The 23,381-nt window shown below is 40.8% G+C and overlaps 1 protein-coding gene across 12 annotated transcripts in view; it reads right to left on the reverse strand.

The window, feature by feature from the left end:
- NEDD4L (NEDD4 like E3 ubiquitin protein ligase) overlaps positions 1-23,381 on the reverse strand; it is a 406,323-nt gene that overhangs the window by 125,710 nt on the left and 257,232 nt on the right. For all 12 annotated transcript variants that reach the window (XR_006101806.1, XM_042448263.1, XM_042448262.1 and 9 more), the window contains one exon: positions 5,585-5,635. Coding sequence is in view for 9 of the 12 variants with exons in the window: in XM_042448263.1 (XP_042304197.1) it covers positions 5,585-5,635 (51 nt within the window). In the remaining 3 variants the exon portion in view is untranslated. The remainder of the gene's footprint in view (positions 1-5,584; positions 5,636-23,381) is intronic.

Consider the following 23,381-nt stretch of genomic DNA (forward strand, 5'->3'; position numbering starts at 1 on the left):
TTCCCAGGACTCCATAGTATGAAGCAAAGGTGGTGTCAAACCACATTATTTCTGCAGTGTGTGTGCAGTCTGAGATTGCAGGTGAAACTCTCATTGCAATCCTCAGGCTAATTCAAGACTACTTTTTAATTTAAAAAAAAAATCCATAGTGCATTGTTTAAATGTAAAGAGCCTGTAGAGACATACTTTGTATCAGCATTCCTCAACCTGCATTGGGTCATAGCCCAACATGTCTTTAGGGTGCTCTGTTAAGGAGATTTATTGTACAGAGATGTTCTGCATTTATGGAAAACCCTTCATTGAGGGGTTTCCAGAGTATGAACATGCTTTTCAGCAGCAAATGTAACAGTTTTGGTTTGGCCAGATTTGGCTATCATTAATGAGGCAGGAAGAGCATTTTACCTGCCTTTGGTTCTAACTCAGAGGATATTTAGGTGTGCAGGGATATAAGATGCAGGAAGAAAACTATATTCCTGGCTGTACCTACATACACATATTTTACTTGCTATATTTGAGCATGCTTTCTCAGGAGTCTTGCAGTACTTATAACCCTAAGTTCAGCATTGTAGATAAACCCTTTTCTAGAAGTTTTTTCATTGTTTGAGGAGAAAAAAAAATCAGTATTGAGGAATGCATTTCTTACTGATGTTAACTACTAATTTAAAAATAGATACAAAGCTTCTCAAACAAGCCAATTTGAATGGAAATAACAAACAACCTAATATGAGATCAAAGTTGTAATCATGGAAAGCATACAAACTTATGCATACAGCACGTACGGCATGCTAAAATTGGTCCATTAAAGGTTTTTAGGGCCTTTGGCTCTTAAAATGTAAACACTGTAAGTAAAAGGCATACTACTGTGTAGTCAGTTCCTAAGTAGTTGGAAATGGTTGCATTTAATTGTGGTTATCCGCTGCCACAAGATGTCCACAGGACACTGATGAGAACAATTTTAGCCTATTTCCCCTCTATTTAGGGGAAACTGCCAGGATTTAGGCAGATTACCTAAATCTGCCAGGGAGAGTCCTCCCCACTCTCCAGTTTAGATGCAGTTAACAGGGGACAATCACTGAAAATTGTCCCCAGCTCTGCTCCACTGGAGACATATTTCATCAGTGGAGCAGCCACAATTAGATGCCATGTAAACATTCCATTAAAACCATTTTCATGTAAAACTTAACATTTTTCAATATTACATTTAAACCCTTCTAACCCACCCATTGAGGCATAAGTATTCCAGTTTTGGCTACTGGAAAAACTTCCCATTGTTTTCATGGTGTATAAAATTAAAAGAGCACAGTCTTACAGCTTTCTTTAACTACACCAAATGAACACACTAAGCTATCTCTCAAAAGTTGTGGAAAATATTCTGGGAAATGAACATCACTGTCCAGTTCCAAATGAAGGACTTCACATAACATAGCCTCTTCTGCCTACTCAATCCCAGTCTGTATAACACTGGTTCCCAATCTTGAATCGTCAGATTTTGGTGGACAACAATTCTCATAACCCTTGATAACTGGCCATGTTGTTCTTGGAATGATGGGAATTATAGACTAAAACTGTCTAGGAACCCAAGTGTGGAACCACTGTAAGAGAGAATTTGATTTCTCCTCACTGTCTGCCACAGTATATCTTGTAATATGAAATGCAGTCACTGTACATGTACATGGATGCAGAAGATTAAGCCAGTTGTGGCCTGGCACTTTAGTTGCCATTTTCTGCCTATAACCTGATATTTCTGGAAACAGGATTTTTGTTGGTTTCTGTTAAGTTAACAGTATGACTTATTTTATCAAATTTGCAAAGGTTGTTTTTCCTGCCCCTTCACAACAGGAGCCAAGGCATGCTAGCTATACACTCTCTCTCTCTCTCTCTCTCTCTCTCTCTCTCTCTCTATATATATATATATATATATATATATTCAGCCTTTCAGAAGCCATTCCACCTTTTCCTCTCCTTCTCCAGAGATATATTCGCAAAGCATTCCTTTTCACAAGTTCCCTGCAGAGCTAAATATTTTGCTGGCTTTCTTTAAAAGGCCAGCTCTATGTGAAATCCTTTATTTGTCAGGATGGAACATGATATGCTTTTCAGTGCTGAGCCGTTTTATGCAACCACTCTTCTTGTTGCAAAAAGGAAAATGTTCCACAGAGAAGGCATGTTACAAAAATGTATAAAGAGCAGAAAGGCATTGTCAGTTTCTGACAATGGAAAGACATGGCCTAAAAATATTCTCTTTTGTCCCTAGATTTCAGTGTTTGCTTGTTAATTTATTTTTACATTTCATTATTCTTCATGGAGAGAAGATCAGTGAAGCTCAATAGCATCTGCCATGCACAAAAAGTTAAAAGAATATGTAGACTTTTTACATCTTATGGTAAATGTCAAACTTCTGCTTGTTTTACCACTTGTCTATAGCTTGAAGTATGAAGCTTGTTTATTTCAATATAATGGAATATGAACTTTTTTTTTTAACAAAACCTTATATCAATGTAGCAGTATAGACCATGGCTTTTGGCTTCCAGAGGCATAGTATAAACAATACCTGTGCAGATATAATTATTTTAAAAACCCAAGCAACATATCTCCAGCAATTCCTTAATCCATTCCTCCCTTCTTTGAACCATGGGATATCATTACATCTAGAATAATATACTGATAGTGCTCAGTTTGAAAGCAGAGCCTCAAATTGTACTCTGGCCTTCCGTCCTTCCTTCATTCTTTCTGTAGCATTGCCTTTGCAATACAGATTCTGGTTCACAAGGAACCTAGCACGTTACAGGACAGAATAACAAGCCAGGGTCTTATTACTAAACTCAATCTCATTTAACTATCCTGGTTTGTTAACCTGAAGTTAAAGTTGCCCACTTTGGCTACAGCAGAAAACTATAGAAGATGGAAGACAGAAATCTATGAGAAAACCAAGGACAAAAAAAGAAGAAAAATGTAGCATGATGGCACCTTATAGTTTATGAAGCTGTGGACAAAATTTGAACATCGCCACTGCAAACTCTGATTTAAAATGGAAAGGACTGTTTAAATTTCATCAGACCACTCTGAACACACTCATCTCATTTGATTTTTGAAAGCCAAGCCTAATAAGTACTTGAGTGGTACCAATTAATACCAGGAAACTCTGGGTAGGGCCAGGGAAAAAAATCGTACCTGAAACCTCAGAGAGATAAAGCCAGTCAGAGTTGAATATACTGGGCCAAATGGACCAGTGATCTAACTCAGTATAAAGAAGCTTCCTATATTCTTTCTTAAATACAATACTAGACCACAGTGACACTGAAAAGGGGAAGAGGACATGCACAAAAGAGATGAGAGTGAGAAAGAAGAGAAACAGGAGTGCCTTAGGGCAGTGGTGGTCCCCGGACTGATGTGGACCTGAGCTGTCGGCTGCCAATTCCTGGCAAGTTTCTGGGAAATTATACCCCATGGACACAAAATTAGTGCTAGTCCCTGTCATATTGGGGGGAGGGGGGTTGTTGGTCCCCTTGGGAAGCATTGCCATAGGGCATTTCTAATTCTCTTGGCCATGGGAACATTATTTGGATATGTAGTAGAGCTCAGAGATGTACTGGTATACCAACTCTTTATAAGCTGGACTTTAGCGATGTTTGCATTGATTTTTATGTTTTCTTTAAATTTTGAAGTAAGAGCTATGGTCTAAAATGTACTGGCATTTCTCTGTGATTTCTTCCCAATGACACTATGTACAGTTCCGAGAAATCATTGTTCTCCACTGCTCAAAAGGTAATATTGTCTTTTGCATGGACTTAATAACAAAGCAGTCAGTGTTGGTAGCATGAGCATAAGTTTGTTGTTCTTTGCGGGGGGAAAGTTTTTCAGCTGGAACCAAGGTGCTTTCCTGTATGTAACATCTAAATGGATGGTCAATGACAGTGAAATAAATTAAAATTCATATTTTTCAGGATAGTAAAGTGGGTCTTCCTTCCTTACAAAGACTAGAAAACTTCTGTTGATTTGTTGTTGCTGGTGTTGTTGTGAAAAATGTAGAGATTGAATTATTTTCATAAAATATTTAGAATAAAATCTAACTAACATGTGGGGAACTTTTCTGAAGACATATTTGAGGTTGTCATTTAATTTGATAAAGACAAAATTATGCAGAACATTTCTCAGGTTACCTGCTTGCCAGGTTGTGGTACATCATGCCACACAGGAATTTGTGGTTAATGGCCTCCAATCTAGTCTGACAGGCTAGTAGATTTAGAAAAAAATCAAGACTAAAAGAATAACTGAGTAATATCAATGGCAGAATTAATATCCCAATGGCTTTATTTCATATCAGTATAGGATTTTTTCCTTCTGCTTATCTGACTCAAAGCACTTAAAGTATAAGACGCCAAGAACTGGCTAAATACTTTTACATAATCAATGGCATACAGATGGTACAGCTGTACCCTGCATTGGATTCCACAGAAAATGGCCCCAGCACTTCATAAAGGCAATGTTATCAATCTAATGACACCATGTGATCACCCTTCATTCTGCTATACACACTGTGGTTCCATCTTTCTGTTCCTTAGCTGATGTTCACCACCAGCAATGGATGGGCAGTTTATTACACCCACTCTGTTATTTATTGCTGCTGATTAGGGAGCTGTATTAATGGGTCAAAAGGCCTGTATTTCCACTAGCCTTGTGTCATCATGTTCAGATGATGCAGGCTAATACACCTGGGCTGAGATCTGGTAGACTGGACATTGATCCAACAATCTTGGTCTGACCTGGCTCAAAGGGGCCTCAGTGAAGGTCAAAAAGACCCACTGTTTGCCATGGAATTTCTAGGAAACTCCATAGCAACACCCAGCAGACTGGATGGCCCTGCTTGACCCTTACCTTCCTCTATTCAGAACAGTTCTCGGAAATCTCCTCCTGTGGGACGGATGGGGAACGGATGCAGAACGGAACAAGGACTTGTGGCGTCGTCATTCTGTGTGTGGTAAAATGCGTCCCTCACTCATTCCGTTCCCTTCCCAGCCCCTTTTGGACCATCCAGCCCTGTGTGATAAGGCTCTTTGACAACAAATTCAGCAGGAAGAGAGGCTCAGAGTTCTTCATCAATGGGAATCACTCCTCTTTACCCAGGGTCACACTATACCCACTCTTTTCCAGGTCAGCATTCTCTGAAGATGCCAGCCACAGATGCTGGCGAAATGTCAGGAATAAACTCTTCCAGAACATGGCCACATAGCCCAAAAAACCCACAAAAAATTATGGATGCCAGCCATGAAAGCCTTTGACTTCACATTCATCTTCAATCATTAAAATGACTTCTTTGCCATGGATGATCCTATGTGCTATTCCACTCTACTGCAACATAATTTTCAAACAAATTATAATTGCAATATGCAATGCTGAAGTTCAAGTAGAGGAAAGTAATAGAAATATTGTAAATAAATAATACAAATTACTACTTTAATAGATAGGAATGAATGCACAGGTGAAGAATAAAACCAGCATTTAGCCCAATGTCTAGATAATTTAGGGTATGTCAAGCTAAACCATTTTCATAAATTCAACAGGAATATTATACAAAAGGTCTTACTGGAAGATGGTTGAGTGGCACGTCCACTTGACCCAGGAAGTCGTCTCTGGTCTGTTAACAGAATGGGGAAAAATACAACAATTAAAGTTCTTCATTTATTAAATCAGTGTTTTTGCTAGCATTAAATCATGTTAATGTATTTAAAAAAAAACTTCCATATCTGAATCTTGGATCTGGATAATACAATGTTCACTATTTTATGTTCTCCATTTTAAAATCTTCACATTACATTTTTATGATCATCCTTAAGATGTGAAAGGAAATGAAGCTAGCTATTTCTGTACCCAGCATATCACTCCAGGGTATACTGACAACTATAATTTTTCATGCTGAAGAATAATGTCATCCTGCTTAAAAACAATTACCATCCCATTTAAGACACATATATGAGTACTTTCATGCTCAGACAAATTTCCGTTATCTTTGGATTTCTTCATTCATACCAATGGACAGATCTGAACTACCGTATTTTCCGGCGTATAAGACGACTCCCAACTTTTCCAGTTAAAATAAAGAGTTTGGGATATACTCACCGTATAAGACTACCCCCTCTTCCAACGCACACCAGCGCTGTGTAAATTTACAGCGCTTCATAAATAAAGGTTAATAATAATAATAATAATAATAATAATAAAAATGTAAGATTTGATTTCAATACGGTAATTTTAATTCAAATGCTTATGACATGCAGGTACTTAGCAGGAAAACTTGTTGTATACAAATCCTGCTTGGATTGGTCAGCTCTCCTTGCCTGCCCAGCCCTCCCTGTCTCCAAGACTATCAGAGCGGTAGTGCAAACACGGCTCTTTTTCCATACCTCAGGCGTCCTGGACGCCTGCAGCTTGCTCCGCCCTTCACTTACACCTTCCGGTGTGACAACCCCTCACCTTGTCATCAGGACCACATTAAGTCATTTCTTTCCACGAATCCTAGTGAGTGGATTTTCTTTTACTGTACTAGTACAGCGCCACCCTTGCTGCTTTCATATGGTCGCTGCATATGGTGGGGATGCGGCCGTGGCCGTTTTGTAACTCCCCCACCATATGCAGCGATCGCAGATTCTCCCAGTCTGGCTTGGAAGTTTCAGCATCTGCCCTATAAGACAACACCCGGCGTATAAGACGACCCTTGACGTTTGAGAAGATTTTCCTGGTTTAAAAAGTAGTCTTATACGCCAGAAAATACAGTATACATGCAAAGTGCTGAGCTATTTCACAAATTTTTTCTTTGCTGCCAGTATAGGTTGAGTATTCCTTATACAGAATTCCAAAATCATCCACATAGGTTGCTGAGATAGTGACACCGTTGGTTTTTTTTTTATGGTTCACACATTGATTCATGCACAAATTATTTTAAAATTGTGTCTAAAATTACCTTCAGGCTATGTATATAAAGTGTACACAAAACATAAATAATTTACATATTAAGTCTTGGGTCCATCTGTAAGATATCTCCTTATGTATATGCAAATATTCCAAAATTCAATAAAATAAAATAAAATCCCCAAAACTTCTACTCCCAAGCACATCAGTTAAGGGAGACCCAACAGATACTATATTTTTTGCAGCCAGCAGATTCTTAAGGTAGGAGACTTTACCAACCCAACAACCAACTGGGGTGAACACCAGAGCCAGGAGCCCATGCTTTTCTGGCCCATCTGCTCAGCCCATTTGAGGAAGACAGTAAAGAAGTTAACCCTCCTACTGGTTAAGCATAATGCCTTCATCTATCCTCATTTTAGGATTCTTGTTGTAATTAACTGCCATCAGGTCAGGTTAAATGAGAGACTTCCACTGCTCAGGTATACCCAACTCAGGGTTCTGATTTCCTTGATTGAATCTATCCACATGTAATGTTGTCTTCTTTTCCTACCAACTTCCACCTTACCATTATTATTGTCTTTTCTAATGAGTCATGTCTTCTAATATGTCCAAAATATGACAGTCTTAGCTTAGTCTGAGTCAGGCTTAAACTGGCTTCTAGGGAGACTTCAGATTTGATATTTGTTTGTCTTTTTGGCAGCCCATGGTATCCATAGAACCCTCATCCAGCACTACACTTCAAATTAATTGATTTTCTTCCTGCCAGCTTTCTTTTGTATCTAACTTTCACAATTATACATAAAAACTGGAAATATAATGAGATGGACAATCCTGGCTTTGGTATTCAATGATATATCTTTAGACTTGAGAATTTTGTTTAGGTCACTCATAGCTGCCCTTCCATGTCCTGGGGGGGAGGGAGAGATACAGATGGGCGGCTCCATGTCACCCGTTTTTGCCCCTCATCGGTGCCGCGCCAGCCACACAGTGCAGCACCGATGCGCTCCCTAAAAAGGAGCTGCTCTTGACGGCTTCTTTTTAAGAGCACCGTGTAGGCGTTCAGATGCCTGTGCATCATCCGTTGCGTGCCCTGTGTGCATGGAGACACAGCAAGATGTTGCACAGGCGCTGAAAGTAGGGCTGGCAACGTATGGACACCCAGCCCTACAGAGCCCTAAAATTGGCCCCAGACCGGCACAAAGCACCCGTCTGTACCAGGCCTAAGTCTTCTTTTGATTTCTTGACTACAGTCTCCATTCTGATTAATGACTGAGCCAAGGTATGGAAAATCTTGAACTATTTCAATGTCATCATTTACTTTAAAATTATGCAAATAATCTGTGGTCATTATTATTGTTTCCTTATTTTTCCTGGGATCTTAGCCATACAGGCTAGCCGGCATAGGAAGCATTACTACATATTACAGGAACTAGATGAGGTGTCCCAAAGTGTTTTAAATAAACATGCGAGAGGAGGAATACTGGATCCTTGCTGCTCCAATTTATCTCTCCACAAGTTGCAAGTGACAGCCTGAGGTAAGAGCTTTCTCTGTTGCTCTCCATGTGATTCAGAATAAAGGAAAATTGGGCTTCACATTCCTGTACGCATACAGAAGGTTCTCTAGCTTAGACTGTTGTACTCCACATGAGAAGAGAAATGCTGCAAGGTGAGACCATAGCCCTCAACTCTCCCCATGTGAATAGGCAAATTTAATGACCACAGATGATTTTCATAACTTTAAAGTAAACAATGAAGACATTGGGTGTAACCACACTGCAGAATTAATGCTGTTTGCCACCACTTAAACTCCAGAACTCTAACAAATCAGGCTGAATACCTCAACAAACTTCAAATCTCAAGATTCTGTAGGATAGAGTCAAGGCAGTTAAAGTGACGCCAACCTTCAATTCTGCAATGTGGGTATGCCAATTGAAAGAGTTAAAGATTTCTCATACCTTGGCTCAGTCATTAATCAAAAAGGAGAGTGCAGTCAAGAAATCAGAAAAAGACTAGGATTTGGAAAGAATTAGACAATATAGTGGACCCTTGTTATACGCTGGGGTTTGGTTCCAAGATCCCCCCGTGTATAACAAAAACCGTGTATGCTCAAGTCCCATTAAATATCATGACATAGCAAAATGGTGTCCCTTTTAAAAAATGGAAAATCAAGCTTTGATATTTGAAATTTATACTTTTTTTGGAACATTTTCAAACCGTGTATGCTTGAATCCGTGTATAAAAAATCCGTGTATAAGAAGGACTGACTGTATATTGAAGTGTAAAGATATATCACTGGATAACTAAAGTTAAGATTCTAATTTTCCCCATTTCTAAGTATGGTTGTTAAAGCTAGGCAATGAAGAAAACTGATAGTAAGAAAATCAATTCATTTGAAATGTGGTGCCAGAGGAGAGTTTTATGGGTACCACGAACTGCTTAAAAGACAAACAAATGGGTCCTAGAGCAAATCAAGCCCCAAAATGTCCTAGAAACTAACAGCCTATACAGAAAGGCTGTACAGATGACACACACCCTGAGTCTGCTCACAGGGTGCCATGATGCTGCATGCCACTCCTCATGGCGCGCAGCATCATGGTGCTCCTCCAGTGCTGCATCCAAATGACACAGCACCATAGAAGTGCCATATAGCCACGCCACTGGGGGGGCATCTGTCAAGCCCCCAAGTTGACAAAATTAAGACTGTCATATTTTGGCCATACCATGAGAAGATATTACAGTACTCACCAGAAAAGAGAATAGTGCCTGGTAAGGAAGAAGACAGTAGGAAAAGAGAAAGACCACACTGCAGATGGATAGACTCAGTCAAGGAAGCTACAGTCCTGAGTCTGCAAGACTTGGGCAGGGCTGTTGATGATAGGGTCACTTGAAGGTCTCTCATTCACTGGGTCACTATAAGTTGATTTGACAGCAGTTAACAACAACTACCACTAGTAGTATTACTGTTACTACTCTCATTTCAAACTGTTTTGAGACTGACACTGGCATAGCTGCATACTTGTCTTCTGATGCATCAACACCCCTACAAACAATGGACTTTGAGCTATTTAAAAATGTTATTGAAATAGTATAGCAAACTAAAATTGCATTTATTATTTTGGGCCCAACAATAGAACTAAAATTGTTTTCTGTATCATATTTGGGACAGACCCTTAGTCTGAGAATTTTTAAGTAATTTCACTCGGGACATCCCATTTTCTTCTCACAGCAAGGGTTGGAAAAAAGCGACAATTTGCTAAAGGCTACCGAGAAGGCTGAATGACAGGGAAAGAATATGAAACCAGATAACACTCTTTTTAAAGAATCAGTGAATATACTGGATTAAAAACAATGAACTTGAACCAGAGTGATCTGGTTTCATATTCTGTCTCAGTCATTCAGCCTTCTGGGTAGCCTTTAGCAAATCAGTCTCTTTTCCACTGTAGCTTATTTTTCTATTATTTTAAAGATTAAGACAGCAACAATCCACCGTAGAGTAATTTGAGCTCATAGAGTACTTCACACAGTTAGAACATACTTTGGAGTAAAAATGCACAGGACTGTGCTTTGAGGTTAACACTTGTACAAATGAGTACATACAGGAAGTAAAGAACTGACCCCCAAAATATGGGTTGACTTGTCCACAGGTCAGTGTAAGTACTCTACCTTAACTCTTATTTTTTCAAAAGAGAAACCATCCCCTTGTTTGAGTAGAATAGTGAAAGCCATAATCTGTCTTGAGAGAACCTAAAAGAAGCACCAACCTTCTCTGCACTCACAACCCTGGCACCATTTCTGGTCTTTCTGAATGCCTGGGTGGGGAAATGTTGGGGGCAGTGAACTTTTGGAGCTTCCCCTGAAAGGAACACAGAGAGAGTGTATATTTGGAAGGGGGGCAGTGCTTCTTTTATTTTCTCCTGGAATAGATTAAGCTCTCGCCTGTCACCACTCTACACAAAGAAGGGGATTCCAGTTATGCTCTTCCAGGGATAATAAATCAGGCTTTGAAGGATTTGAATAAGAAATGTGTGTATGTTTCTTAACTCTTCTGGATTAAAACAGGGACGTAGCTGGGGGGGGGGGGGGTTTGGGGGGGTCCGGTCCCCCCCCTTCCATTAGAAAAATGAATGGTGTGTGCTGCTGCACCGCCGCACTCAAGCCCCATTATAAGGGTGGCACTTAGTGTGGACCTCCCCCCTTCCTAAAATCCTAGCTAAGTCCCTGATTACAACCAGGCACAGTTATCACACAAAGGTTAAAGTTGAAGCTGCTAACTTAGAGCCTGCACAGATCGGCACTTTGTGCTGGCCTGCAGGCGAACTAGAGCTGAGCGTTCACACACTCCGAGTCCTAGTTCTGCTGCCCAGGCACCATCTTGGCGCACATCCGTACAGATTGGGCATGCCATGATGACATCCCTCAGATACAGTGCCCAAACGGAACTATGCACAAGGGGCATCATCATGGCACACATGCGCGTCAATGGCACCCCTTCGGGGACGCAAAAAAAAACCCCGCCCAGAAGTGGCTTCTTTTTTGTCCCTCTGGTTGCCGTGGCCTCCTTCTGGGGCAAAAATGGGCGGCATTTAGCTGCCCATCTGCACAGCCCCATAGTCAACATTTTCTTTGCTTTGGCTTTATATCCTTTTTGGCATGTGCACATTTTCTTCTGCCTGCACCTGGTCGCTTCCTCCACACATTGCCCAGCCATCACTTACTGTTGTTCCCTCCTCATGCATCCAGCCCTTAAGGTTAGTACAGACAGTTATGCCTGCAGGAAATTTGTGAATTATTTTGGCATTGTTCTCTTTTGCCTCATCATTTACATCCTTTTTGATGTGCCCCTAAATGTTACCCTCAGCTTAACCACAGGTCATATCGAAATCCACACTTTGGCCCAAAAACCTGCTCTCGACTTATATATGAAATCAACTTAGACATGAGTATATACAATAACTTTGCATAACTCCATGTTTAACCACACAGAATGGCATCTTCTCATTATGAGAAATATTTGTCACCTTTGTTTCTATACCACTCAGTTCCCAAGTCACCACAGCCTCTGACAACTGACATTTCTTGTGGCTATTTTTGAGGAAGTTAAAGTGCTGTCAATCCCACCCACACTGTGGCTATCACTTAAAATTAATGGCATCTTTTACTAAATGAATGTAAAGTAATGTTACAACTCCAAAACCACTGTGCTCACAAGATGAACTTTTCTTCTTGATATGAAAATCTTCATTTTTTTCCATTAAAAAAATTACAAATGCAAACATCAATAACAACAGCACACAAACAAAACAAAATTTCTAGTGAAAGCTTTCCTAGAAAAGAGTGCAAATAGAAGCTTCCTTGAGTGACAACTAATTATATGACATATTAACACTGAAGAAACTAAAGTAAACCCCTTTCAAGTCCTATACAAAAGTGTATTAATCCCTTAATATGTTATGATTATTGAAACAGTTGGGTTCAAAGAGAAAATAACTATTTGAGGAAACAACCATACCTACAATTATATAAACATTACTATGTAATACCTTGCTTCTAAGTAGTTTATTCAAATTAGTTCAGGTATTAAGCATCAGCTGAAGGGGAAAATATTTAAAAAAAAACAGATGTGTGGAAGGTGGGAGGGCAAAATAAGTATATCAGTACAGTGGTACCTCGGGATACGAAATACCCAGGTTACGAAATTTCCGGGATACGAAAAAATCCCATTGGAAATAATTGTTCCGGGTTACGAATTTATTTCGGGTTACGAAAAAAATTTTTTGGTGCTTTTCGGCGCTTTTTCGCACGAAACGCGGCTTTTCCCCATTAGCGCCTATGGCAATTCGGCTTACGAAGGCTTTTCGGGTTACGAAAGCGGCCGCGGAACGAATTAATTTCGTAACCCGAGGGAGCAGTGTACTGAAAATGGGAATCACATATTAACCTAATCCTGATCACTTGAGAGTCTTGGATTGTGCCAACTCTCCCAAAGCTTTATTTAACAAAGCAAGCAGGCTCAGCTATAGTTCTACTTTGCTCCAGTTCAGCAGCCTTATTTCTTCCTAAGGCAATTTGCTTGCTTAGCTGCTACTGAATTATTAAACTGACTGGTTGAAACATTTGTTTTTCTTTTCAAATGGGCCTTGAGAACTGTTACGCTGAAAGACCGTTAAGCAGGTCATGGTCCTCCAATATCTGATGATATTGCAGATGTTTTAAAAAAATGGGTTTGCCCCATCTTTTTTTGGAAAAGTAATTTTATCTCTAAAAGGGATGACATGAGCAAGCTTCTACTTTCACTAAAGAACACTATTCCACTCTCTAGTATGAATTCTGTTGAGGCTACTCCTGAGACTAAGCACACAAATGAACATGAAACCTGGACAGAGAGACACATACTCCTTCCCTACCTTCTGTGAGTTTTCTGTTCAAGTCATATATTGTTTACTGCTGCTCAACTTACCCTCCCAACTTCTTTGATTACTCTCTGGTGTTCAACCGTGTTTCTGGTTTCTCTAGCCCACTTCTATTTGTCCCATTTATGAACCTATGGCTATTTTTATCACACTGTGATGCAGAGGGTAAAACCCTGGGCCAGTCCACACCCAACAACAAGTAGGTCATTCTTCCTCTGTGCACTGTCTTTTTTTTTCTCTTGGGCTGTACTGCAATCTGTACCTGTGGGTCTGGCAGCAAGTCTTGTGACATTCTTGGTCAATACAGCAGGTCTGCAGACATGCCCTTCCACAATGCTCCTACAAACAGGACTCACGTATCCTATATTTATGCAAATACCTCCTCCTTTCCTCTGCAAAAGCCAGAATGAAATCTGAAAAACTGATAAACAGTGCCGAAACAAGCAAGGTTACCAGGTAAAAATAGGAAAAGTAAGGGTGCACTGAGAACCAACATGGTGTAGTGGTTTGAGCATATGACTAGGACTCTGGAGATCAAGGTTTGATTCCCTGCTTGACCATGGAAACACACTGGTAACCTTGGGCAAATACATTCTCAGCCCTAGAAAACCCTATGATAAGTTTGCCTTAGAGTCATCATAAATTGGAAACAACTTTAAGACACACAACAACAAGGGTTCAATTGCTATGTTTGAATGAAAGGATCATATAAACATGGACCACCTTAACATGTCCCCCCCACCCTTTGATTTAAGCTTTTTTTTCTTTCCGACTAAAGCCATCCAAGAATGTGTGAGGGACAACACTGCTACTTCGGCTTTACCCCTAAGAGAGGACTTTATTTAACCAGGAAATAACCTTCTTTTGATTTCCAGTTTACTTCTTGATTAAAGGACATTTTGTGGCTCCAAACTACTCAAGGGTGTGTGTGTGACAAAATCCATCCCATTACCATTCATTTTTTTTTTCCAATGAGAGGGATATTAGTAATCCTCTGAGGCACAAAAAGTGTCTAGGAGGCACATGTGGCTCACTGGCTATATTTCCTTACTCCTTTCTATAATGTTCTATGGCTGAAGGAGGTGATGTAACACCCTCAGTGGATATTCTCAGATGATGCTAAACTTCATTACAGTGGTCCCCCCACATTCACTGGGGTCAGGGGTGAAGGACCCCCATGAGAGGGGGAATACCACCAATAATGAAACACTATTCTTTTTACCTAATAGAACACCCCTCTAGGCATCTACAGGTCCTCCAGTGCAACTCCATGGTCAACATCTGCCAGCGGTTGATCACAGAATCATGCTGGAGGTTCTATAAATGCCTAGAGAAGTGTTTTCTCTAGGTTTTTCAGCCCAGCTCTATGGTCAAGTTCTGGCAGTTGCGCTGAAGGACCTAGAGACTCCTAGAGAGAACCCACTAATCAAAACCATGACTAATCAAATCCACAAAAGTCAGAGCTGCAAATGTAGAAGGACAACTGTTCAGTAATATTTGCATCCCCACTTTCTTCACAAGCAGATGTAAGATGGTTAAACAGCAAAACAAGTTGAAGTAATAAAGCAATATTGATGACAATATGACCATAATTCCATAAGGCATTTGTTCTGGGGTCAAATGACGGGAAGGCTTCTAGTGGGCTGGATGTAGTACATTGACTTAAAGGTGTCTAGTGATTTTCTGGAATATGAGAACTTTTAAGTTAGTGCTTCTTGAGCTATCTGATATGGAAGACATGCAATACCTCTTCATATATGCCAAGGACTAGCACCATGTTTGTGCCCACTGATGACAATAATTTCTTTTATTCCCGGAAACTCTCCACAGACCAGAAGCAGATACAGGCAGTGCTCCGTAAACTACCACTTTGAGTTGCACTGTTTTCAATTACTCTTCTTATTCTGAACTGTGTATTGGCTAGCCTTTTTACAGACCATTAATGACATTACATAAAGATTCTCTGCCTCAGGGATGGGTATACATGTGCCTTATCTATTGAACACGAAAGAAACAGAAACTGCATTTAATCTTCCTCAAAGCACAAAGGCTTTTTTCTTCTTCTATTCAGCCAACAATATTAAAAGCTCTCAAGCAGGTTCACACTTCTTTGAGGAGAGTTTCTTAGTTGTTCTTGGCAACCCAGAAGCTTAGCAGTCTGATTATCAAAAGTTCTACTTAGTTCAGCTAAACTAGTCCAATTTTCAAATCTCACTTACTGGACTCTTATCTATGCTGTTTTTTTTTAAACCCTCATCTCTAATATTAAGAACAAACAAGCTGTTTTGCTAGATCTAGCATTCAGCTCCCACATTGCATCACCAGATGGAATATTGGAAGTCCACAAGGGGCACATAAGTGCAACAGCACCTTCTCACATGTGCCCTGGCAACAGGTATCCAGATGCACTGTGCCTCTGATACTGAAATTAACATATAGCCATCATGACTAGCAGCCACTGATTATCTTATTCTCCATTATTTGGTTTAATTATTACTACAATGTGGTTGCCATTGCCATACTTTTAACTATACACTGTGTAAAGGAACACATCTTTTTGTCTGCCCTGAACTATTCAACTTCATTAAATGATATCAGGTTCTAATCTTTTCAGAAAAGAAAAACTTTTCCCTGTTCACTTTCTCCATACTATGCACAATTTCATACAACTTTCTCCACTGTGCATGATTTAGCACCAACTTACTCCCATTTTTCTAAGCTAAAAAGCCCCAAAGATTGTGACCTTTCCTAACAAAAGAGGTGCTCTCCTGGTAACTTGATAAGTTTAATTTTCAACTACAGAGTACAGTCAGCTCTTCATATACACAGATTTAACCTTCCATTCCAAATAAAATTCCAGAAAGCAAGCTTTGTGATTTATATAAGGGACACCATTTTATTACTATGCCACGGTATATAATGAGACTTGAGCATACACAGATTTGGTATTCACCCACGGGTCCTGGAACCAAACTGCAGTGGATACCAAAAGCCCACTATATTCTATCCATTTGTGGTAACCACATTTGCTCACAATTGTACAAAGGCATTCATGATACTCACAATTTTATTTTGAATTCCCATAATGGAATCTGCCTTTTTCACAACAATCACATACTGAATCAAGTGCTATTTTGAACACTCATGAGTATAAGAATGAATAGAAAACAATACTGAATAAGACTAAAGACCTCTTTGATCCAACATTCAATTTGCATAGCAGCCACCCAATTCTCCATGAGCAGATGATCAAAAGGACATGAGAACACCTGTATAGTGTGTGTTGTAGTTTGCTTTGAAGAACAACTAAAGTTAAAAAAGGAGGTCAATGAATGCCATGAAGGCTCTTTACAAGTAGTATGCTGAACATAATTAATAGGCCAGGTTTGCATTTGAGGATGAAATATAGGATGTAATACTTTTTTGTGGGCTACTGAATAATGTTCAACGATGTCTTTGTTATTTATCGTTGGAAAATTGCTTACGATTAAAAATATCTGGGGGGAAGGGATGAGAGCTAATCAAAGCTGTCCTTATTTAGCTTATTTAGGCATTGATAATAATGTACAGAGAAACCAGAGTCAAAGAATCTTTAAAAGTGAACGTTCTTCTTATGTTTAATCATATTATTTAATGCTTGCTTGTTTTCCCTTAAAAAATAAGGACATATTCTTCTTTACGCCTTTATGGTTGAATAACAGGGTTTTTGTGCCTTTCTTTTAAAACATGTGTGTTAAGAGATATAAGGTGCTAACACAAGTGCTTGATTTTGGTTTATTCTAATCTTTTATTTTTAACTCCTGTCAGTTGGCTTGGGATTTACCATTTGCTTTTTCTAAGAAATTTTAATTTCTAAAAACTTTGAAATGATTGCTGTTCCAATTAAAAATGGAAAGACAGATTTGTAGTGGAAGATAGAACTATTTTTCTGCCTGGTACCAAGGATTTGGGTGGGGGGGGTACAGTGAGAACTTTCCCCTCTGTGAACTTCTAGGGGGAGCAAGTTCTGGGTTCAGTTCTGCCCCACCCCATGCCACCCCATGGATGAGGAAAAAACAAGGAACCTCAAGTTCCATATTAGCCAATGGATGGTGGAATATGCATGCCTGTGTCAGTGCATCCATGGGCACTGATAATATTGGATAATACGGGGTTTGGTGATTTACTCAGATCCATGTATGGAAAGCTGACTGATACCAAGGGCCCACCATACAAAATTTTCTTGAACTTTGATAAAAAAAATTTTTTTGGAACAATTGCGCCAATTAAAAGAAAAGAGAACAAAAAATACCGAAAACCTTGATCCAAAAATTCTTATCTGTAACAGTAAGGAAGGACCAATGAGATTGCTGGGGAAAAAACCCTGAATGAAACTGGGAGTTATCCACACCAGAAAAAAACCCAAAGGGCAAACGTCCTTCTTGCTTTGCTCTCTTGCAGATTTTTGGTTGGCTCTTGAGGTCTGCTAGTCTTCTCTTAGGCTAGACAAAGAGCACCATCTTTTGCTGTTGTTTGGTAAGACTGTCTTCTTAATTTTGAGATTTCTTTTCTTTAAATAACACTCCCCCCCCCCCCCGGCCCAATCATTAGAATACTTTTTGTGATTTTTCCAACATTTCCAGCTGAATTGCACCAGGAGATCCTCTATGGCAGCGGTTCCCAACCTTTGTTGGGCCGCGACCCCCATTCCGGGCAAAAGTCCCACCCGCAACCTCCCTCATTGGTTGGGAGGTGAGGAAGGGGCGGGACTTTCAACTGCCTACAAGCCCCAGTGGGCTTTGCGGCCGGATGTCCTGCCCCTTCCCAGCCTCCCAACCAATCAGAGAGGCCACCAGGGAAGAAGGGGCGGGACTTCCGGTCGCAAAGGCCACTGGGGGTTGTAGTCCCGGCCCTTTCGCCTTCTCCTCCTGGGTGCCTTATTATTATTATTATTATTATTATTATTATTATTATTATTAACCTTTATTTATAAAGCGCTGTAAATTTACACAGCACTGTACATACAATCTTTTTAATTGGACGGTTCCCTGCCCTCAGGCTTACAATCTAAAAAGACACGACACAGAAGGAGAAGGGAGTGGTGGTGGGGAAGGGGCCTGTCTAGTAAGATAATACATATAAAATACATAGCAATACAGGAAATGATTCAATAAACAGACAACAAAGAAAATCAAATAGCAAGTGACATTAGGCATGCCTCACTACGCTTCTCTGACGGATGGTCTTCAGCTCCGTTTTGAAGCTGGTTAAGGAAGAAGGTTCCAGGAGTGAGGGGCAGCAAGTGAAAAGGGGCGAATCCGAGATGGGGCAGAGGAAATCCTGGGCTGGGACAGCAGACCTTGACTACCAGAATGGAGGGCACTAGTGGGAAGGCGAGGAGAAATTAGGTCTGATAAGTAAGGAGGGGCCAGCCCATGGAGGGCTTTAAACGTCGACAGCAGGAGTTCATAATGAATGTGGAAAGGGAGTGGGAGCCAGTGAAGGGATGCCAACACAGGAGAGATGTGGTCAGAGTGGTGGGCGGATGTGATAATGCGTACAGCTGAATGCTGGACAGAAATTAAAGGACGGAGGTGAGAGAGAGGAAGACCAGCCAGGAGGATGTTGCAATCATCGAGTCGTGAGACCACTAGGGCATGGACCAGGATCTTGGCAGTAGAGGCGGAGAGATATGGTCGGATTTTGGCAATATTGCTAGAGATGGAAGTGACCCCTCAAGGGCATTCGAGGGCACCCGCAAGGAGAAGGCGAGGGGAGGAGGCGACCCCATCCCTTTCTCCTTGTGGTTGCCAGCGCCTGCTGGGAAAAAGGGAGGAGGGGGAGGCAGAGGGGAAATCCCAACCTGGCAATCCCCAAGAAGGGGTCACGACCCACAGGTTGGGAACCCCTGCTCTATGGCAAGGCTCTCAACTAGAGTAGGTCCAGGGGCAAATTTTATGTCCCAGGACACTCCCAGGACCACATGGACTATTGAAAAATAAGAAAACCCACTCCCTCCAGAAGTTCACATCTTGTTCCCAAAAATGGAGTTGGGTTTTTTAAAAATGTGAAACAGTACAGGGAGGGCTGGCAAACAATTTTAAAGGTAAATTGTTATACTTAGAAGCTTTCAGGACCAGAAACCTATTCTTTTTGTGGATTCCCAGGGTCTCAAGAGCCACAAAAACATCCTTGGGGGAGGGAGCAGACAGCTGCAGTACTGCATTTTGCTCATTCCTTCTCTACAGAGCACACCTCAATCTCAGTAGGGCTATGTTCTAAAGATAAATTAGATAGGAGAATTTGGTTTGGCTAAGACAATCTCTAGAAGGCTCCCTTTCTCAATATTCCTCATATTTTATACACTGTCTGCTTCTTCTGATTTTCAGTTTACAGATAAACATGTAAAACTTTATATACTGCCCTGGCATACTACCGTATATACTTGACTATTAGTCGATCTCATGTATAAATTGAGGGTAGCTTTTTGGGCCAAAATTATGGATTTTCATATGCTCCAAGGCTAAAACTCTCACTCTTCCTCCCCCCTCCTCTGCAGCTTGGTTGTCTCTTTTGGCTGAAGAGGAAGCTTGAGAGGTAAGTGCCCACCCTTCCTCCCCCTCTGCAGCCCTGTTGTTCTCTTAGGAGACAGCCAGGCTGGGGAAAGGCTTGGGGCATGCCCTGCCTCCTAATTCCCACCTTGGCTGTCTCCTCCAAGGGGTAGCCATGGTCTGAACGAGGCCTGGAGGGAGACCTTCCTCTTCTTCCCAGCCTGGCTGTCCCTTCAGGAGACAGCCAGGCTGGGAAAGTTACTGCATTGATCCATGTATAAGTTGACCCAGGTTTCTGGGGTCAATTTTTTGCCATAATTTTCTTGACTTATACATGAGTATATATGATATATGGAATCTTTAGAATTTTAAGAACACACTCCGAAGAATTTTATACACTGTGCCCGCATTATACACGGGCGCGCAATACGCGGACTTGAGCTCAAGTTGTGGGGAGCGTGCAGGGCGCAAGGGGCGGCACATCCCATTCAAATGAATGGGGCTCGAGCATAGGAGGAATTTGCCTTATGTGGGGGGGGATCCACTGTATTTGTATTTGACTAGAGGGTTTGAGATGTCTGTTCTAAAAAATAACTTTTCCAAGTTCTGTGTAGCACACACCATTTTGCACTGCTCAGAGACATGGGCTCTATGCAACAATACTCTATACATGCAGGATCACATGGGTTATAATATATTGTTGCATAAATCTCACTTCTGTGAGCTGTGTGTGCTACCTGGAGCTTGGAAAAGTTGCATATACAGTTGGCCCTCCTTTTCCACGGATTTTTTCTCCACGGATTCCAGCATCCACGGCTTGAAAGTATTTTTAAAAAAGTATAAATTCCAAATAGCAAAACTTGATTTTGCCATTTTATATAGGGCACACCATTTTGCTCTGCCATTGTATTTAATGGGACTTGAGCATCCACGGATTTTGTTATCCAAGGAGATCCTGGAACCAAATCCCAGTGGATAACAAGGGCCCTACTGTACATATTTTTAACTGCAGATTCTTATTTCTCTCTTGCAATATTCCCTCTGTTTACCATTTTGGCTGCAAGGTTTATATACAAAACCATACTACTTAGCCTCTCACAAATGGCTATTGAGTCTATCTCACACAGTGCACAGAAGTCTCTCACGGCACTGCTTTGTAAATTCCACCCACGCCCTTCCCAGCAAAACCTCCCAGTGTTTTGGAGGGAAGGCTAAGACCAACTCCATGCCCCCCTTCCCCTTTATTCATCCAAAACCACTCAAGGGCTGAATATAGCACCAGCAGGAACAGCAACTGGGATTTTGGATTGTAGCTTGCTTTGAATTGCAATGGCTGCTGTGCGATAGAGAGTTCCAAGTCAAAACAATGAGCATACACTTGGCTGAGAAGGGCTAACAAGGGAATGGATGCAGCCATTAATAAAAGCCTTGGCAGTAAGACAACCAACATGTGTTGCCCTTTGGAAGGACCAATCCTTGTGTAAATGTCACTATCATTGTTCTTTTGGCATTTGTTTCTGTTCTGTGTCACTACCGCAGGCTAATGGAGATAAAGAAGCATATGGCTTGGAGGCCGGAGGTGAGATTCCAGGCTTGGGTGGGAGGTGTTGAAAGCCCCAAGACAAGACTCTGCTTGTGTGAGGAAACAACACTTTAAGGTTACTGATTGAGACCAGCGTGTTTCTTTCTAGCAGTTAAACTAGAGTATTAATTCTCCGTTGTATAACTGCTTGCTATCAGCCTGGCCCCAAAATAAGGGTCTAGTAGAATGACTGTATCCTGTGAACAGGAGGAGAATACACAACACAGGCAATGGATTTTCACTTAAGCACAGATTCAGCACATACACTTTAAGGCCTTCTTTTCCCTTTAAGCATTCATTAAAGTCCAAGAAATATCCACTATTATTTAAGAAAATTATATTATTTATGTAATTGCATTTTAAAACTTGATTACAAGCTGCCATCAATATTTACAGAAAGAGATCATAAATGCTAAAAATAAGTGGAAATGGTGCAGTTTACAAGGAAGAGAAATTGTATTTATGAATGCCCACGAGTGCTCTCTGAGGCAGTGCAAATGCACTATCACTGTGTATTTGAGTTGCAAGCTTGCTGCTGAAAATCCTAACTCCATCAGCAGGCATTTGTAACTCTCCCATTTGGTTTGGACCACATTAGTCATGCCACTAAAGCTGATTATCACTGAGTTCAAACTACAATTTCTTGAGATAGTAACACATTATGAATCCAGCATCATTCTCCATATACCGTATATACCTGGCTATAAGTTGACCTCATGTATAAGTCGAAGTTAGGTTTTGGGGCAAAAATTATGGATTTTGCCATGACCCGTGGATAGGTCAAAGGTAAAACTTGGAGGTTCCTTTAATGTGTGTGGCAAGAGAGACTCTCACTGAGGCTTTTTTGCTTCAGCATTCAGCTTTTGTATCAGCTCAAACAAACAGCAACATCAATCAATCACCCAAGACTCTTTCTGCTTGGCTCAAGAGATAAAGAAACTCTCTCTCCATGGGAAAATCAGAATACCATAGTGACCCATAAATAAGTTGACCTGGGATTTTGGGGTCAATTTTGGGCCATAAATTTTTAGATTTATAGGCATGTATATATGGTATCTCTCCTTTGGACTGAAATGTAAAAACAACTTATGAGTGTGCACAAGACAACATGATGTACGCTATTCTGGAACATCCCAGTAAGTAGTCTATCAGTCCCTCTGGAGATATTCCAGAAGTCATTGCCTCATCCCTTGCAAAATACATCACATAAGCTTTCTAGGGCCACTAGCTTCTTCACCAGGTAAAGGTGGGGAAAGCCACACAGAGGGAAAAAGAATGATAGACTCACAAGTCTATACTCTGTTTACGATGCTTCTTATACAATTAGAAGAGAAGCAGGCTTGAGGCAGGAGGAAAACACAGGCTGCTGGCACACTGCAGAATTAATGCAGTTTGACACAGCCTTAACTATCATGGCTCCATCCTATGGAACCTTGTGATTTGTAGTTTGTTGTGACATCAGAGCTCTCTGACAGGAAAAAGTAGCTAAAACTACAAATCCCAGAATTCCATAGCATTGAGGCACATCAGTTAAAGCAGTGTTAAACTGCATTAATTCTGCAGTGTAGATGGCAGCCCTGGAGATCTCATGATCCAGAGAAACCTCAGAGTTTTGCCTCTATGAAGCTTCACCCACAGATTATCCCTGTAATTCAAATAGCATAGTCTCACTGTTCATTTTAGGAGGAAAGAAAAACATACTTCTCATACTAGCCCTGAAGAAATTGACCCATCTCTGAATATCTGTAGACAAACTGTAAAGACTTGCTCTATGTAGCTTTTCAAATACAGTGGTACCCCGGGTTACGAATTTAATTCGTTCCGCCGCCGCGTTCGTAACCCGAAATCCTTCGTAAGCCGAAAAAGCCATAGGCGCTACAGTAATAGCGAAAGCCGCGATTTCGTGCGAAAAAGCGCCGAAAAGCACCAAAAAATTTTTCGTAACCCGAAATA

This window comes from Sceloporus undulatus, chromosome 2 (genome assembly GCF_019175285.1).
Source record: "Sceloporus undulatus isolate JIND9_A2432 ecotype Alabama chromosome 2, SceUnd_v1.1, whole genome shotgun sequence".
Taxonomy (NCBI): domain Eukaryota; kingdom Metazoa; phylum Chordata; class Lepidosauria; order Squamata; family Phrynosomatidae; genus Sceloporus; species Sceloporus undulatus.